This window comes from Watersipora subatra, chromosome 11 (genome assembly GCF_963576615.1).
Source record: "Watersipora subatra chromosome 11, tzWatSuba1.1, whole genome shotgun sequence".
NCBI lineage: Eukaryota > Metazoa > Bryozoa > Gymnolaemata > Cheilostomatida > Watersiporidae > Watersipora > Watersipora subatra.
The window spans coordinates 41,623,471-41,643,673 of NC_088718.1; the positions used below are offsets into that span (position 1 = coordinate 41,623,471).

At 34.3% G+C, this 20,203-nt stretch overlaps 1 protein-coding gene across 1 annotated transcript in view; it reads left to right on the forward strand.

Annotated features, from left to right (window-relative positions):
* LOC137408741 (galactose-3-O-sulfotransferase 2-like) overlaps positions 1–19,977 on the forward strand; it is a 34,345-nt gene extending 14,368 nt beyond the window's left edge. Inside the window, exons 5-8 of the mRNA XM_068095321.1 lie at positions 2,052–2,272; positions 14,581–14,750; positions 16,922–17,177; positions 19,663–19,977. Coding sequence (XP_067951422.1) covers positions 2,052–2,272; positions 14,581–14,750; positions 16,922–17,177; positions 19,663–19,875 — 860 coding nt within the window. The 3' untranslated portion in view covers positions 19,876–19,977. The remainder of the gene's footprint in view (positions 1–2,051; positions 2,273–14,580; positions 14,751–16,921; positions 17,178–19,662) is intronic.
* Positions 19,978–20,203: the final 226 nt, after the last annotated feature.

Here is a 20,203-nt window from a genome sequence, read left to right on the forward strand (position 1 = left end):
GAAAATAACAGCATTCTTATGACACAAAAATTTGGTTTCAGAAAAAACTGAAACACTAGTCAAGCATTGATTGAGCTTATGCAATGCTCATTATGCGCAAGCGGAGTTATCCTCCCCTATGAGTACAAAAATTTCCAAAATGGGATTTCCGATAGCATTATCCAAGCATTTTGAAAGTAAAGTTTTATCAGCAATGAACTATGGCAGAGTAGTACTAGGGATATTTCTTGATTTTTTTAAGGCTTTTGACACTATTGACAACGAAATACTCATTCATAAATTATAATAATATATGCACTTTTCATCGTCTTCTATTCACTGGATAAAAAACTACTTAGAATATAGAAAACAGGTAACCTTTATAGAAAACCATAAATCTAGCTTTTCAAGAATAAATTGCGATGTTCCTCAAGGTTCTATCCTGGGTCCAACCTTCTTCTTAATATATATTGATGATCTTGTGTTATCTACTAATCATCTAAAACCTATACTATATGCTGACGATACAAATTTAATTTTTGAGTCTAACAATTTGAATAATGGCATTGATATAGTCAATAATGAACTTTAAAAAGTTGAACAATGGTGTAATACAAATAAATTAACTGTAAACATGGACACAAAAATGTACATTGTAATGAGAAATCATCATAAGAAAACTCAATTAGAAAAATCAGTAAAGTTATTTGATTCAGAGTTGGAAAAAAACATCTTCAATCAAATTCTTAGGAATTCATCTGGACACTCACCTGAAATGGGACACACATATCGATAAACTGAATAAGCAGATAAGAGCTATGTCAGGCCTGATTATTAGATGTTCTAAATTTCTACCAAGAAGTATTATGAAACTAATATACAATGCGTTTATTAACTCAAAAATTAGTTACTCTCTAGAGTCATGGGAAAATGCTCCATTTTGTTATTTAAAAAATACTAATATCACAAAACGTCTAATAAACCATCACTAAATTTATCTCGGTCCCTGTTTGTTCAGCTGTCTGTGTTGTCTGTTGAAAAACTTTATCAGTATAAAGTTGTCTTCATAGCTCATTCAAGATCTGATTCAAGTGATTATGAAACCCAAACAAATTCATGCAATAACACCAGATTTTTAGAAACAAATCTACCTATACCCTTATTTTGTACTGCTTCAGGTCAAAAACAATCGAATACAGAGTATCATCACAATAGAACAGTCTTCAAATAGACTTACACAAAACCTCTGCACTTATTAGTTTTAGAGTTAATGTTAAAAGCCATTGGTTAAGCCTAGATTAATTCAGACTTGCTGTTTGAGTGTGCCAAAGGCTGTAGGCCCATCGCCTCCGGCTCGCTGCAGTGCTACTGCACATATGGGCCTCATCATGCTTCAATGAGTAGTAACTAAGCTTTCACGCATTTCGTTTGACTTAATCAATATTATAACTATATCTTAATTTTTGCTTATTGTTATAATTTCTACTATTGATAAAATAAAACACACACAGTACACACACAACTGCAATTTTTTTATGTTTGAGATAATCTGGCTAGAAGAATATTTCACAATTAAAATCGACACAAACAATTAAAACTTGATTGATGTTAAAACGATCAGAAAAATTCGTGCGAAAATGATGTCACTAGTTGTTATCAATGCAATAGTTGATATCGGCTATTACATTCAAGTTGCAGCACTACCCATCTTCATTCTGTCATTTTCTGCAATTATAGACATCATAATCACACTTTTGCTTGATCTGGGTGGTTTAACCATGAGGAAATTTTGATGATTTTAATCTTATAATTTCCTTGCAGTCAAATCGCCTCAAACATCCAAAGCAATCGCTAACGGTAGAAAAAATACCGATAATTTCTGGTAAAATCAACTAAAATTTTGTCCAAGTTCACTTTTAAATAGAAGTGAAAGCCAGTGAGTTTGGTTGAAATCTAGGCTAAGAGCTGCAAACAAAATTGAATGATAACATTTTTTGATGTCAGTGAAATGTTTAGTATTTAGTCGATAGCATCGTTCGGACCTTTTGTAAAATGGGCTATATTTATCTTAGGTTGGACAATTGGACCAAGGAAAGAAGAAAAAGCAGATGCACTGGTAAATCATGCTCTTTACAACAAGAGCGTTTTACAGAAGTTTATGAAGCCTGGTTACAAACACATAGCACTTGTCAGGGAACCTATTTCCTGGTTTAAATCGGCTGTCAGATTTTTCACAAAGCCTGATCCTAATGAGATTAGGAATCGATTTCGTTTCACCAATCCTGGACCTCTGGTAAGGCTTCCAGTTATTCCGTAAAACTAGTTAAAACTTTGGTAAAATTACCTTTTTCTTCTGTAAAGACTGATGTAGCTTGTGTAAGGTTGTCTATAAGAGATTATGTGTATGCATAGACCTATTAACTATACTTAATAGTTAATAGGTATATTTAATATACCTATTAGTATTGTTAATATACTGTAATAATATAGTGTTAGTGTAATTAATAGGTCTATGCGTGTATGTATCACACTTCCAAACATAACTTGGTTTATGTACTCAGTGACAACAATTCTTACTCAAATAATGAATTGGCTTATTGTAAACGTGCGACTCGTTTAGTTAAGACAGGTTTAGTTGAGGCAGGTTTAGATTAAGGCAGGTTTGGTTGAGGCAGGTTTGGGGAATAGACAATGTCTCTGCCTGGGGAAGTGTTTCCTGGTTTATGTTTGGAATGGGAGATCCGATCAAATTGAGTGGACCGGCCCTGTGTTCTTTAAGTATTTTTTTGAATGTGAAAACACACCGGGCAATATTTAGTGCGATTTCGCGCTACGTGGCGCTAATCTGCGCTAGAACTCGTTCAGCAAGCCAATGCAGAGTGATAATGCTAGACATTCCCTATCACAATTTTATTGCTAGCCAAATGCAATTTGATCGGTTGGTTTTTCTCAGATTTCATTTTTATGGCGGGTAATAATTTTTTGTTGATGTTCAACAACAACAAGCAGGAAACTTTTGCTATTTGGTTACGATGGAAGCATCATCAGAATGAACCCTGAATTGTTCATAAATTCAATAAATGCACTCTTAGTCCTGTACAACATAACACACAGAAACTACAAAAAAATTCAGTTGAAACTGAATATTTGGAGTCAATCGTTGCGCAGGTTGACCATCTTGAGAACGGTAAATATTTAGTATATTAAATATAAAAAACCACTATAAAGTGAACTGTATATAAAATTCATGAAATAGCACTGTTAAAAATGCGAGAATCGGTTTTTCTTATGTGTTCTTGTAGTGTACAATCCGTGAAAGTGAGATGGGCTTAATAACAAAAGCAGAAACTGTTTACGTCGTTGCCTCGACGACGCCATAATGACCTACCTAAATTTATTACCAACTCCGGAGAAGCTAATGATACAAAATTTTTTTGGCAGTTCATGAGCCTGCTCATGTTATTATTTGCTGGTGAATCACTCCAGATCATCTAGTGTGTTTGAAACTTTAGTGTTTGGCAATCTGCCACCCAACAAGGGCAAGCAGTTCACAGCTGCCTTTACAGCAAGCAATATTCAGTTAAAGATGTGGTTGCGTCAAATTTGAGTTGATCTTAAAAAAGAATTTTTTTTCTCTATCATTTGATATGTTGTCTGTTGTGTTAGGCCATCTCATTGCCAAAATATTTGAAGAATAAAATCGAAAAAATCTGATCGCGGTAAAAACGCTCAGGCCAAAAAAACATGCCCAGACTTGCCAAACATGATGTCACGCATGATTTATCTGTCAATATATCTTGTATTCACATCGGCTATTTGCAATAAAAGTCTATAGTCCTACGCGGCTCTATTGGCATATATTTTGTATTGTATTAGCTCGTGTTGGTTAGAATAAAATTTTAATTCTTGCTAAAGATACACTGTTTTCAATGTTTCAAAGGCCTCAAATAACAAAAAGTGAAAATTTGTCTTACTCACTTTCTCCAAATGCTGTATAAACATTTGAGTACCGACTACCAATTCTACCGGTCTACGGTAATTCTGTCAAGCAAACTTTGTGGAATAAGGTCTTTGTATCGGAACAGTTCCTCCGCTACCCACACTAATGATATACAGCCTCCCAAAAGCCCCGCCCACATTATGTCCGTTGCCTATCCTTGGGGCGGGGCTGTATATCATTGCCCACAACGAAAACTAGTTTCTTACTACCGTAAGTAAAATAAGCAAGCTGTGTCTTGGAAAAGAATATACATAGGGATAGAGTTCTAAGGATGAGAATTCTGCTGCAAACTGAATTTGAACTCACATTCTCCAGTTCTGCGGACATCCATATACCGTATCCAATTCACTACAATATTCTGCAAATCATGTTTTGCATTATTTTTAACAATGTTATTTTATTTTATAATTTTGACAAACAAAAAATTTTCATCTCGGCATAAAGCTTTTATCAAAAATATTCATCAAGTCGTGGCCACTCACATAGCTTTAGCTGGTACAATAAGACAAAATCATCTAATGCAGCAAACTCAAACAAAGGTGCATTGTTTATGCAGCAAACATTTAAGTCTCTCTTTCCCATTTATGGCAGTTTCTACACTGACAAAGCTGTTTTGGCTGGTGGGACCACATAAACTTCCTGTAATCAGTAAAACACATGCAATAAAAATATGTCATTCATAGATGTCATTCTAAAGCGTATCTACTGAAAGCTTTAAAATTGGGAGCTTGATAGATTGCGAGTGTAATTTTAAAAACAAATAAATGTTTACCAAAGGCAAATGTACGCCAAGCCAACGATTCGAAGGTTTGGTTCTGAAAGTTAAAGATTTGCATTGACCAATTGATTTTCTTTCCTTTCTACAAGTGAGAAGTGAGCATCTAAAGTCAAATCATAAATCTAATTTGCTAGATAAAACTGCCACAGAAAATTTGAAGCAAATGCAGCTAGGTGAACCGATGAAAAAATATAAAACCATGATTAGTGATTGCAAAAAGTTATAATTTTATTTATTAGTACAGGTATTAAAGAGTACTAAAATATTACCTTTAGTATATTTATCAATCAAAGCCATTGTATTGCTAGATGCTATGGATTAAAGAGAAGCCGTCAAGAACTCACTGTACATACGTATCTCGCACGCACAGGAAATTACATTTTAGCCTCAACAGGGAAATATAATCTGAATGTAAACTCAACAGGAAACTCTATAGGAGACTGAAAGTAAAAGATAAATTTACCACCATTCTCTGATCTTCCTCCGTAAAACTTTAACCACCTGATGCCCAGAAAACTTGGAGTCACCTTTGCAGTAACTTCACAGCAATTCTTACAATTACGTTGTTCGCCAATAAAACGTGTCGATCGAATAATTCATCAAAGTAATGATGTTAATTAATTTAGTAAATATCAATGCCTATGAGATTTAATAATAGAGTAAAATCCTTAAATTTGAGATCAAAGATCATGCGTTTTACGTGTGATAACATTTATTTTGACCTATATAAAAATTTCGCGCTGATGATTGGCTAATGAAGCGACCTTATATTTATCGCTCGTAGTTTTTTTTCAGATATATTACTAGTGACGTCACAAAAGAATCACCCACTGGAAGTAAGCTTTTTAACAGAGGGCCTCATTCAAACTCCTATATTTCTAGACCGGGTTGGTCTACAAAGACAAAAATGGCATCAAGTTGTAGCTGATGTTTTAGCTTGTTTTTGGTCTTAATGTCATTAAATCAAATCTTTTGACGCAACCCCATCTTTAACTCTGAACTTCAATAATTTTATAATATTTTTCTAACAGTTCTGCAAGTTTGCAGACAACAAAGAGGTTTGTTTTATAATGATATTATTTGCTTGCCTTTTTAACACTTTGTGACTGTGGTACTTTCATATGCATTCTGAGAATTACATTCTGAAAGTTAGTGCGTTTTTTTTTAATTGTAAGCTAGTATTTTTCATTGATACTTTGTATATTTCACAGTTTGATGGTTGATAAATTTCATTGCAAATCAGAACATTAAAACCATTCTACTCCCATCCTACTGAACCTAGCGGGAATTTGTTAAATTGTCTATATTTTTAACAAAAGCTACTGTTTTTTGATAAAAATGTTTTACTTTTGATAATTTTTGCTGTTAGCAACCCAATTGTCACTAAAACTCTGCTTTCAAGACTTACCTAATTGTCAGGCTTTGCAATATTTTTTGATGTCTACAAACACAAAAAACTACAATTGCCGAATTGTCGCCAAAGATAGTTTTTTTCATAATACATACTCGTTCAAAGCCTGGTCATAGAATTGGTTCTGTGACAGCGATAATGGTTGTTTTTAAAGATGTAGATCATAGAATTGTAGATGTAGATCTTGACAGACAATATCAGGTTCTAATTTAAAACCTCGGGTTTCAACTCATACCAGTTAATTTAAAGTAACATAATCGTTACTATGATAAGAGCCGTGTCATTCCGTTCTCAGAGCATTAGGAAAAGAATGCATCACAATTGGAATCGAACATACATATTCAGTGCACCAGACAAACCGACTATGTCACTCGACCACCTTGCTGCAATTGCAAAATAGTCGTGCACATATAATATTACACATGGCAATTTCTTGCAGTGCACCAGACTGCCAATGTACTAGTTTTAATCTAAACCTAAAAATATGAAGCAGTTGATTATTATAAAACTTAAATTTTAAATAGCTACAAAAACGTGACTGCCACTGCTAAATGTTTAAAAACTTTGAAACTCTGCTATTTACTAGACAGCAATATTATTATTACTATTATTTTTATGTTTACTATTAAAATCATTTAACAAAGCTTGTTTCTAATGCAAACACAACGATTTTAAATAAATTTAAATAGAAATAGTGTTGCATTGTCGCAAGAGTAAAAAGTAAAAGGCTTAAGCATACCATGCAGTGATGAATTGCACAAAATTTTAATCCGCTCGAGATGTAGCCAACGAATATGGCCAAAAAATTAAAAGATTTATCGGAAAATTTGGAATGGGCTTGAAGTTGTCGCAGTCATTTTTATGATAATTTAGAATAATCTTTTTTTGAAAGAACTGTTAAACAGCTGCCATCTTCCGAGCAAGGAGCTGTAGAGGTCAATGAACAACACAGGCTATTTTAGTTGTGAGTTTTAAAGATGTGATTGCGTCAAAAAAGTCTATGAAATAATATTAAGACCAATAAAAAGCTAAAGGGTCAGATACAAGTTGATGCTACTTTTGTTTTTGCCGACTAGCCTTGTCCAAAGATAGAAGCATTTGAATGAAATCATTTTTTGAAACGCTCAGATGCGAGCGGGTGCTTTATTCGTGACGTGTATAGTGGTACATGTAAAAAGAGTCGTATAAAATCTCTTCTTAGCCAATCATTTTAGCACAAAATTTTTATATAGGCTATAATAAATGTTATTACTCATAAAACATGTTGTATGTAATCTTGAAGTTAGGAATTTCACTCAATTACTAGATCGCGCATCGAAATCGATAAACATACTGTTTTAATTGACATCGTTAATGTAATGAATTACTGCATCGACACTTTTTATTGACAAACAACAGGATTGTAACAATGCTTCCAGTTCCTGTAAAGGTGACTCAGAGGTTTCTAAGCATCAGGTGGTTAAAGTTTAGGGCAGACAGCCTATGGTTCGAGCTGACAGGCGTCTGCAGCGTTATGCTGAAAAGGAAGATAGGATAATGAAGGTGTATTTATCTCTAACTTCAACTCTCCTATACATATGGGTGTGTTTACATTCAGATTATGTTTCCCTGTCTGAGACTAATATAACTTCCTGTGTACGCCCACATGCTACGAATGCACAGTGAGTTCTTGCTACAAAATAAACGATGTTGATTGTTAAATTGACGGCTGCTTAATTAATCTACAGCATCTAGCAATATAATGGCTTAGATTGATAAACAAGTGTTAAATATATATTAAATATGTTAAATGTGTTAAATATATTAAAGGTAATACTTTTAGTACTCATGAATACATTTACTAATCCCACGACCAAATGAGCAGAGCGAAGTTTGAGAGTTTTTATAATAAATGCATGTGCACACAACTTACGAAAATTATTCATCAACAATGTGGCAAACCCTTGTTTTGAAATCTCATTAACAAATTTAACCATTATTTTGTAGAGCTGTTTAAGTATAATAAAGATACAAAATACATATAAACCTATTCAAATATATTACCAAGTCTTTGAAAAGTGTCGACAGTATTTTATAACTTACCCATCTGAACGGATTCTACACAAATAGACAGATTTATTTGGCCGAAAATCGTTATTAAAATTTGCTAAGCCTTACTTTCATCAAAATTAAGACTGAAAATTGAAACGCCAAGCAACAGAGAATAGAACAATTAAGTCGTGCGCATTTCACGACAAAATAACGTGCACATTTCACCAGTCTATAGCATTGTCGAATTGTCGAAGGTTTCTGTAATTAATGTAGGTGTACTGAAATCGTTTCATTTTTGCCTATTTCAAAGTAACTGACATTTTAGACACTTCTGAGTACTTTGGTATACTAACTGATGTTCAACGCAGTGTAAGTAAAGGAAATGACGATGATATTTTTTTCTAACGATTCTGATGAGATTATTACAATATTTAATTATAAGTTTGGATGACTGCAGAACAATGACTACACAGTACAGATTTTCTAAAAGTCTATATAAATATCACAACTTCTTGATATTGTTAGCTATGACGTTTTGAAATGTAAAAAAAATTGTGAATTGGTTTTATATTGCAGGGGGAGAGATATAAACATATAATATTTTCCTTTCAATATTGCTATTTGTTGTATATAATAACACCTACACCCAGTACATTACAGCTACTATTGCAGTTTTCCTATTGCACGGCCGTGCCATTTGACTGGTAATATTGCATTTCTCAACCATCAGTACTCTTTATTTTTTCCAAAATCACTTTGGTCGTGGGCTGTATGACAGTGGAATTTCTATTTAATAAAATTATAAATTTTTGCTATCACCAATCATTGCTCCACAACCTTTTTACCGTTTCACTTAGCAATAGTATTTGCTTCATGTTTTCTTTGGCAGTTTTAGCTAGTGAATTAGATTTATGATTAGAATTTATGTTCAATTCTCAATTTTCGAAAGTGAGAAAAATCGATTGATCAGTGCTAATCTTTAACTTTTAGAAACAAAGCTTAGAATTGTTGGTTTGATGTACTTATGCTTTCATTAAACATTTATTCATTGTTTAAAATACACTCCCAATCTATCCAACTCCTGATTTGAAAGCTTTCAGTAAATATGTGTTAGAACGACATATTTATGAATGACATATATTTATTACATTTTTTTATTGATTACAGAATTTTTATGGGGTGCCACTAGCGGAGCAGAGGTGTCAGTCTAGAAACTGTCACACATGGGCAAGAGACACGAATGTGTGTTGCACAAACCATGATATGATTTTTTTAGTTTGATGCAGTAGATTAATTTGTCCTATTATATGAGCTGAAACTAGGTGAGTTGCCACGACTTGGATAGATGTTTTAATAAAAACTTCATGCCAGGATGAAAGTTTTTTAATTGGTAAAAACTATATAATAAAATAATATTGTTGAAGATAGTGCAAAACCGGATTTGCAGAACATATATTGAATACATCATAGCATCGTTGCAATCTGCGCTGAAATCCTGTCTGATAGATGATTCTATGAAGTGTAATCAAAGCTGTATTGACAGGTATTTTGCATAGCTCGACTCAATTTTAACAGACCAAATAATAAGAACTTAAAAGATTTTATGCTGCACGCCCCTAAATGAAAACAGGTGAGTTCACAACCACCAGCCAGGCGCAAAAATGGCTTTATTAACCCTTTACCAGAATTGTTTGATTGATTTCAAAGAAAAATACGTTCTGCGTTAACAATTTCGGTCAACTCAGAAAACCATTTGTTTCATACTTGAATCAACTAATCAAATGTGACCAGTATATTTTTTTACAAATCGATACGAATAAGGACTAATTAAGCGTTGGCTATACATGACCTTTTTAGGAATGCAGTTGGGTTTGTCCTTTATTCGAACATATTATTTTCAAATGTGCGACTTGCTTATTTTATTTGGTAACTACTTTCTGGCGTGGGTAGCAATTGAAAACTTCGCTGATTCAAAGCCCGCAATAGAAAAAGTTATCTCGACGACCTAATTACTTTAGACTGGCAGAATCGTAGTCGGTACTCAAATGTTTACACAGCATTTAGAGGAAACTAATATGACAAAATCTTTACTTTCCTTTATGTGAGGCATTTGAGACATTCATAATAATATATCTATGACTAGACTAAAAATTTTATCCTACCAATCATGAGCAAATACAAAATAAAATATATTCCAATAGAACCGCGTTAGATTAGACTTTTATCGCAATAGCCGATGTGAAAACAAGAGATAAAGACAGACTGTTTCACTATACACATCATTTTAGGCAAGTCTGGGCACATATTTTTTCTGAGCTTTTTTATCGCGATCAGTTTTTGTCGACTTCAATCTTCACATATCTTAACAATGAGATCGCCTAAAACAACGATAAAGAAAAATCAATTCTTTCTGTTAAAATCAACTAAAATTTGACGCAATCACATCATTAATAATGTTTTGAGCTAGCCAACTAGGTGAAACGATTTGTCTGTTTTGCCACATTTATTAGTCAATTCAAAGTCATTTAGACTTTTTTCTAATTCGGAAAACGAAATTTTGTATTTTAACAGTAATATTGATAAAATACATTTAATTTGCATAAAAAATGAAAACTCTTATGCAAAAATTACTTGGAGTATAAAAAAATTGCTACCATTTTCCCTAGCAGTGTCTTACGACCTTCATTTTGTGATTTGGAGGTGAAACTTGGGGTTTTCTTGGCACACAACCTTAGAAGGCATGTCAAAGCAGTGGCCGGTGTATTAATACATAAATGCCCAAACTCTCTAGAAAAATGATTTTCTAAGCTACAAATCCTTTTAACTCAGTTAAGGAAAACTCATCCTTATGTACCTATTTCCTAATCACACTTCCTATATCTGCTATATCATGAATCTTTGATTTTGTAGTCGTGCTTTAAACCATTGTAAAAAATAACTTATAGAGGTCGTAATTACAGTGTTTTGTAAAATATCGCTGTGATCAGGTTTCGAACTCATGACATTCAGCTTCAAAGGCCGACAATCTACTACTTGTACTACTACTATGAACAGTCATCAGCATCATACTAGTGATGTTCCGTAAAGTTTTGAGATGTTCTGTGATGCTCTGTGATGTTCCATGATGTTCTGCAATGTTAAAAAGTTCTCGCGAGAGGAAAGAACTATAAGAGTAGACTCAAAAAAATTTATTTAATGTGCAAAATCAGGCCTGTTTGAAGCAATGTCAGGCAAAACAAGCAAAATTTGAAGCTTTAGCTTTCTATATAAATCCTCCATGTCACATGACAAAACTTGAAAATCCTTCTTCGTGTGCATCAAGGACCATTGTCTTCAATAAACGCCTTCATTAAAGACTATTGTCCTCAATGAATGCTCTCATGGAGTTTGCCATGAAAGCATTTTGGCAACTTGCTAGCAACATGAAGCTTTCTAGCGATTTTAAAATGGAAGAAATCTTGGGCAATGCCAGGCTTAATGATTCTGTGGACAACGTAATCTTAAATCTTTACTGCTCAGTGACTTTTCTGTTTTTATATTACATTACTTTGTTTCCTATAGCTTTCCTTTTTCTAAATTCATTTGCTATAGCTTTTAAAATTTCAGTATTTAAATAATATGTTATAATATTAAGATATTAGAGATTAAGATATTAATATAATAAGATATGACCATAATATATGTAATATATCATAATATAAACAGATATGATAAACCCTAGATATGCGAATAATATAGTAGAATAAATCTTTCAATAAAAACATAGATAGATTGTTAAGTTAATAGATTGTTTCAGTCATTAGGCATGACGAAAAATTATTAGGCAAGATACATTTTGTCTAAGGTTGGTTGAACTAGATTCCTGCTTTGAAGCAGCGGAAGTATCACCAGGTGTAGTATCTTCAGGGTCAGATATTATGGTGCTGGCTGCTGTCTGACATCTTTTTCCATGTTTCGGCAGGCTTTCTGTTCTTATGGTTGGTGTTAATTTTTTCCAGCTTTTGGGTGAAGGTAGGTTGGATAAACTGTAAATAATGTAGGTATTGTGTCGGATTTTCGCTTTGGTTTTTTCCAATACCTGGTGGAACTTTGTAGCAGTCTTCCTCAAAATTTTTACTGCATAACTCAAAGCATGATGTTGGGGTCCAATCTTGTCTTTGCACCGCCTTTACCCAAGCATTACAGGTTTCAGCTCGTTGCTCGTCTGTAAAGCGGTGAAACGGCAGATCTGGGCATTTCTCAGGATTGTTTGAATATTCATAGGCACATCACCAGCTGCGCCTCGACTTTGCCTTAACCTAAACATTAGAAATACATACATGTACTAAAATGAATACTATTAAATCACTTAGAATGAGACAAAAAGGCATTTGGCCAATCATGCCAAGCTAGATTACAACCCTATCAGCTGAGAGATAAATTTGTTAGCATGTGTTGCTATAATCAGTCTAGACATTCTTTCTTGTGAAAGTCCCAAGCATTTATTCATTTCAATTTCAATTCAAAAAATTCATTGAAGGCTCTGTTCATTGTTATGAGGTCATGATCAGACAAGTAAGTTCAGTTGAGTTGGTACTTATTTTGTTTCCAGTAGTTTCTTACCACGTGAACCTCTGACATAGCGCATGCGCAGAGGTTAGGTTTACCAAGTAGTTAAAATTTTTATTGTGGGTTCACATACCTGGGGTATTTTAGTCTCCTCTGACAACATTTCGCCAAGAAATTGGTCTTATTGTTACATTTATGACTTAAAAACTAGTATGACAAGCATGCTTTCACTACTAAACTCATTGCTCAACCGAAGGCTCTGTTACTGTGATGCACATCACTGTGACATGACGTCGTGAAAACAGTAGCCAATTATATGCCTCACTTTTGCTCTACTGTAATGATAGCTATTTCCCAATCTACAGTTTATTATATCTATGATAATATGTAATTGTAACAACATCCCTCATGCGGGCAACATATGTTACCAATGCTAGTCTATTGAAGCAATAAAAGTATAAAAAGTATGAAGTATAAAAATCACTCGTAAAGGGAATTACATTGTTCAATCATAATGGTTAAATACAATTTTATGTGAATTATATTTATTCTCAAAAGACCCTATATTATTTGCAATGAGCACCTTATTTAAGATGCAATAAAACAAACTGGTTGTAATTCTTTGTGCAAACAGAGATCTTCGAAAATAATTTGCCATTTAAGGAGTTGCTTTCTCTTTGCTGCTATTAAATTTTTTTGGCAGATTGGATTTTTTTACAGGCTAACTATTATAAAGTCTATAGAGTATAGCAAAGTGTACAGTACATAGTACAATGCGTAGGCTTTATTAATGTAATTTCTCTGTATATGTAGACCTCTATGTAGACATATATGTATAGGTACATACAGACACATAAGTTAAACCAGACAGTTAGCTAAGCCGGACCACCCACCACCCCTAATGGTTTTTTTTAATGAGGAATAAATGTAAGTTGGCCAGGATATAATAAACATTAAGTTTAAAGGTACTATAATCCACAGTTGCAGGTGTCTTTGATTATTCATCTCCTACTTTCTCTAATAACTCCAATTGTGACATCACATTTTCATACTCAACTAGGACAATAAAATATATTTTTAGAACAACTTCTTTGTATCTTCTAATGATGAGCAAAGCAGCCGATAACCTTGCACTAGTTAACTGTACATAGAAAAACATTTTTAAAAAATGATAAAAAAACAATTCATATTTCCCTGCAATGAGTGCTCCTTCCACTGCCTTGTATTGTATAAAACATGAATGCAGGCCAGCAGAGTTGCAAAAGTTTTTAGTTGGTCATTTCCTGCTAGTCAAATAGCAGATGCACGAAGCTATTGCTTGTGTCACTCACTCTGTTTCCATGACGCACATGTGTGCATTAATTCGCATGTCAAGCGAGTTTCGTTACTTACAAATCTTTATTGAATGTTTCATGCTTGCGGATGATGTACACGAAAGTGCCGTCAGACTATTCCATTGCAAACACTTTTATAGTCAAGTCATTTTTATTTTAAGTGGAGCAGTTCCAAATGCTACTTAGGGTGACAAAACTACATTGTCAATTATTGACCTATGGGTCAACAATCAGTGACACATTCATACCTTATGTTTTCGCATTAACCGTACCGCACGAATGTCCATTGAAACAGTTATCACAAGACAACTCAACCTGGGCACAACTCACACTCCGTATCATGCGCATAATAGAAACAGTAAATAGAGGATAGTCATTTTGCATCTCCTTGAGTTAGATTCTGAGAGTTGATTGCTGTTGAAATACAATTTGTGCTTTTACATTGTTTGTTGGCTATCATTTCTAACCACCAACTAGAGATCGCAATATCTTCTTTCAGAAACCTGAAGAAGTAGCCACTAATGATAGTTTGCTCTTTGTGACCCGGAAACACCCAGGACTTCCAGATGCATGGTTCCATCTTGGTCAGCTGCTGTGGTACGGCTTCAACTATGCTGACAGAAATAATATCACAGCTATAAATAGCTTTATTGCATCTCTCATTAAACAGTAAGTTAACCTAAAATATATAAAAGCCTTTGCTAGAGATCTCTGTATCACAATATGTAAAGGTTAACTGACAGCATTTTAAAGTTACAATATTTACTATAATAAGAGCAGTGTTTGTCCATCTTTCAAGAATAAAGATTAAACCCAGATATTCAGATTCAAAGACAAGAGAACTACCATCGGCCCTGCTCAACTACCTTTCTACCTTTTCATCTATGAATAATTGTACTCTTACTTATTACACATGGCTATCTCTCAAGGTACACAGGACTGTCAGCATACTATTTACTGATAACAATATAATCATGACATTTTGTTTTTTAACAATAATTTTCATGTTAGTTGACCAAAGAGCAGTATTTGACAAAGCAACACTTGTAAGGCAATCTCTTGCTTGTAACGTAATGATACAGCTTTCTTTCGCATGATGCATAAGTATGAACTGCAGCTATAAATAGGTTTATTTCAAGTCGCTTTAAACAGTAAGTACAACAAAATTTATCAGTATTAGTGAAAATGTTTGACTGATAGAATATTTTCTATTCCAAAAGGTTAGACGTTGTATAAGTCAACACTATTGGTGTATTCCGGTTGTTCTTATTGGGCAATAGTCAATATTCCTCTAGAAAGCTCTTGATCTAAACACTCCTTGAATAAAGTTTACTGCCCTACATAAACAGATTACAAAGTATTAAAACATACTGATAGCCAATTAATGCTTCTGGGCTATAAACTTTTAATGATGCTTTAACATTTTCTCTATATTTCCTTAAAAAATAGATCTGACAAAATATGAAAAAAAGATAATGCGTAAAGTATATGTATAGTATTATTATAAAAATATTATAGAAAGTATATAAATGTAAAAAATAACTAAATACAATACTTGCTACGTCTTCCGTTTTACATCTACATGTATTATACCTAAAATGAAAAGTTTAGCGTAAATTGTCAAAGTTTTTCAATAAGTTTCAGTATTTTTCTATCATTTTCAATTTTTTTTATGTTTGAGGTGATCTGATTGCGAGAATGTTTCAAGTTTAAAATCTACAAACTTTGATCTCAGTTAAAATGCTCAGATTAATCGAAAGTTCTATTGTGACACCTCTCATTGCAAAGCGATCAAAAGAGTACAGATGCAAAACGCTGCAGCTAGAACACAATAGCAGATATCAACCATTGCGACAATAACAAATTTCACATATTTTTTCTGGACGTTGTAATCCTGATAAAGCACCCCTTTTTGTCGTAATGGTCGTAACCATGCATTTAACCTACTGTAAGTAAAATATATCATTGCACAGCAGACATCTGAAGTAAACTGCAGAGTAGGTATAGCAGTGTAGTCTAGAGTGTCTAGCCTGTGAACAAGAAGTTGTGGTGAAGTTTTTTGGAGTTCTAATAATAATGACAGGAAGGGTAACTAATTATTAATTGCTAATTCTGCTCATTCAAAAAGGGCTGATTAAAGGCCTACTGCAATTATCTTAAAAAATCTAAACGCTGAGCTGCCGAAAGGTTTAACCAACATATAAAATAAAAGGGTTTCTATGACTCTTGAATGGTACTTAACATGAACAAGGTTTTAATATTAGTAACAGCACGCAGTAAAATGGATGGAGTAAATCTAATCACAAAGCAACCAGTACCAACTTGAGCGTTTTAATTTTTGTGCTAATGTAACTATGAAGAAATACGTGTGACAAATTTAAAACACTTGCAATACTAAGTTATTATTATATTTTTTATTCTCCTGTTATGAAATCACCCAAGCCTTGAAACAATGAAATAAATGTTACCAATCACACATTCATGTAAGTTGTTGAAATGCTGACAATATTCTGGTAATAAACTAAAAAGGAAAAAAGTTAAACATTCCAAAACACTTGCTGTAGCAAAGAAGTATGTCTGAAGGCTATAAACCTGGAGTTATCTCTTCAGTTCTACTTTTAACAATATTTTCCATAATGAGAGGCGTGCCCATTGGTCAGTTGCAGGGTTAAAAGTTAAAAATAAAAGGACTGCTTCACATGTGTGTCTACTGACAATTAAACAGTTTTTTCTCAAATTTGTCAACTCTTACGACGCAAATACCCCAAATATCAACTCTTCCCATGCTCAAAATCTCATTTCTGACACATGAACTACTTGTTCTTTCATTTCTTTTCCAGAGTCGATGTTATAATGCTCTATGATCAGCTAGACGCTTCACTAGTTCTGCTGAAGAGAAAGTTCCATTGGACTTTCCTTGACATCTTCTACAAGTCTTACGGGTTTACAACAAAATCAGAAGAAGAGCTATCGAAAAAATCCATAGAAAGGATACTTTCCAAAGAAGTGAACCTTGGAGATAAACTTCTTTATGACAGCATGAATCAAACATGGTGGAGCTATCCAGAGCTCAGAGAACAACATTTCTGGCAAGAGGTGAGCATTTTTAAGAATTACTCGCTCCTGCGATTTTTAGTGATTGAGCTCGCAAAAGTAAATGGGTGCCCAGTGGTGCTAACTGATCGGAACTCAGGTAATATAATGTAAAATGTAGCTTTTTTGTTATGTGGTTATGAAAGGAACGTGCAATAGTCACGAAGGTTAACAACTCTGTCAGCGTATTATTCAACAAGTGAGCGTAATGTGATGGTGAGAATTTAATAGTTTGCATTGTCCATAAACATTCAGAGGTCACTACAAAGTGGTTACATAGATGGAGAATTACATCGATTCCTTGCAGCTTGAGAAGCACTTTGATCGATGTTTCAGCTCATTAACAAACCTCATCTAGCATTCCGTGATTGGATGAGTCAATGATGCGAGCTGCGATGATTTTAATGGTCAACGAACTTTGCAGGCTCTTTCTAAACAGTGCTCCATAGCCCACGAAAACATCTGATTTCCAGCTTCCTTCTGTTTAAGGCATATTGTAAAGGTTTGGCCCCGGTAGCTGAGCCAGCCTTACTTTCCTAACAAGCCGGTGCAGTCTGAACACTGGGCCTTCCCCTCGTCGGACTGCCTGACACACCTTGTGGTCTGATCAGGCCGCGGCTGGTTGCCCTCAGTTCAGGCTCACTTGGAATACTAACACAGCCTGCTCTCTGAGACCCTATCTTGGCTAGTCTAGGTCCCGGCTAGCTTACTGTAGGGCCTGATCTCTAATGCTATCGCATTTCTGATCACGTCCGGTTGTAGCGTAGCCAACCCCTAGTCTTCCTTAGGTATCTCCCAAGCAGTTCGTACTTGAAGCCAGATCAGTTCTGGCAGAATGATCCCGACTAAGCCAACCAGGCAGGCATAAACGTCATCAGTTCGTATGAATAAAGGTAGTCTATTTATTATACATGTATATATAATCAGCACATATGCAATACAGCGTTAAACAGCATCGAGTTCACAAGTAAAAATCCCCATTGAGGTGGCCTGCGCCTCCTCCTTATATATGGTTTCACTCCGCCCACTTACATAATGATTATGTAACACTAAATGCGTTGTGGCAGGCCTGTGAGGCAGGCCTAGATAATAACATATAATGGTATAACGGCAGGCCTGTGAGGCAGGCCCAGACAATAACATATAATGGCATGACGGCAGGCCTGTGAGGCAGGCCCAGAAACACAGTATTATATAATAGGATATAAAAGAAGCACACATAAGGTTATTACTTAATAAGATATAAAAGAAGCACACCTAAGCTCATAACAAAGAATATCGGTGTCTAAAGCTAAGAGCATGGTTAGCGTTTGTCCAGTCCTCCTTAATATTAGATTATACAGATGTGATACTAGATTTTAATGATTTATGCAATCTGTGATAGCTAGCGGTGAGAGTCAGTTTATGTAGAAATATGAGATACTCACTGCTACTACTAGTGTTAACGGCAGCCTCTAACTGAACGATACCAAAAACAGACAACATACCTAACTTTAATTGATACAACAAATACCCATCGTAATAAAAATAACATAAATTTGGGTCTACAGATATGATTGGCTGATTTGGAAAATTGTTGAAAAAATACTACTTTTATATATTTATTCAGTTTTAATAACTAATTAATTATTATTCCCAGCTTATCAACAAAGAGTGGTAGGGCACCGAATTACTAATTACTGCATCAAAAAGTAGCTAAAAGTGGTAAGATACCATAGACCATTCTCGGCCATCTGTTGACACCATAATGGTGGGTGACAACCAGATTACAACTGATGCCCTTTTGTTTATTTTTTTATGGTTCTTGTATAACATAATTTTGTTAAAAATGAAATTATCGCCAATAAAGTAGTATAGGGCCTATATATATCTTCTTTTCAGGTCATAACATCAGCCATGGGCCACAATGTAATTGATAGGTCACAATGTCAGCTGTATGTCATAATGACAGCGATAGGTCATAATGTCAGAGATAGGTCATAATGTCAGCGATAGGTCATAATGACAGCAATAGGCCATAATATCATCAATAAGTCATAATGTCAGTAATAGGTCATAATGTCAGCAATAGGTCATAATGTCAGCGATAGGTCATATTGGCAGCGATAGGTCATATTGGCAGCAATAGCTCATAATGTCAGCGGTAGGTCGTAATATCATCAATAGGTCATAATATCAGCAATAGGCCATAATTTCAGTGATAGGTCATAATGTCAGCAATTGTTAGTAATGTCAGAGATACATGTACGTCATAATGTCAGCAATAAGTCATAATGTCAGCAATATACCATAATGTCGGCGATAGGTCATGTTGTCATAGACAGATCACCATGCTGCTGGCAGTTGACCATGTCACTGGCAGGTCAAAGCACTTTTCACTGTTCAAAGTGCTGCTGGCAGATCAAATTGCTGCTTAAATTCATATTGCTGCTGTAAAAAACCTACTTGGTCTGTCACTCTCTTTCTCAGGCATTCTGTTATTTTGCAGGTAAAACATTTTAAGGAGCTGAACCGAGAAGTTAATGCTTACTGTTCAAGAAAACATGAACTAGATGATGGAGTCTTTGTTATACCTGCGAGTGAATGGCATGAAGCTTTGTATGTCACTCATCAGCTCTGTTCTTATCTTCACTTAACGAGATCAGATAAAGACATGTTAAACCAGATAAATGGCTATGCTGATGAAGGATGCACCTTCTAGTTCAAATATAGTACATAAAAGTATTTGTAATAGGAATTTTAACTATTTTTGGTTCTGTTTAAATTGCACTTTTTTTTACAACTTCTAATTTATTTCTGCCAATCACATATCAGGATATTGAATAAAATCAATTAAAAGCGCATAATTGTTATTTTTGTTAATCAAGTTGGATCTTTATTAAAGATCTTGTTTGTTTTTTTTTCAAGATTAATTCAAAGCAATAGACCTTTTCCTCATATAATTTTCCCCCATTGCTATATTGGAGTTGTCTTCTTCAAAAGGGTATATTCTGTTAGAGATGAGTTGAAGAATATGATATAACAGCTTG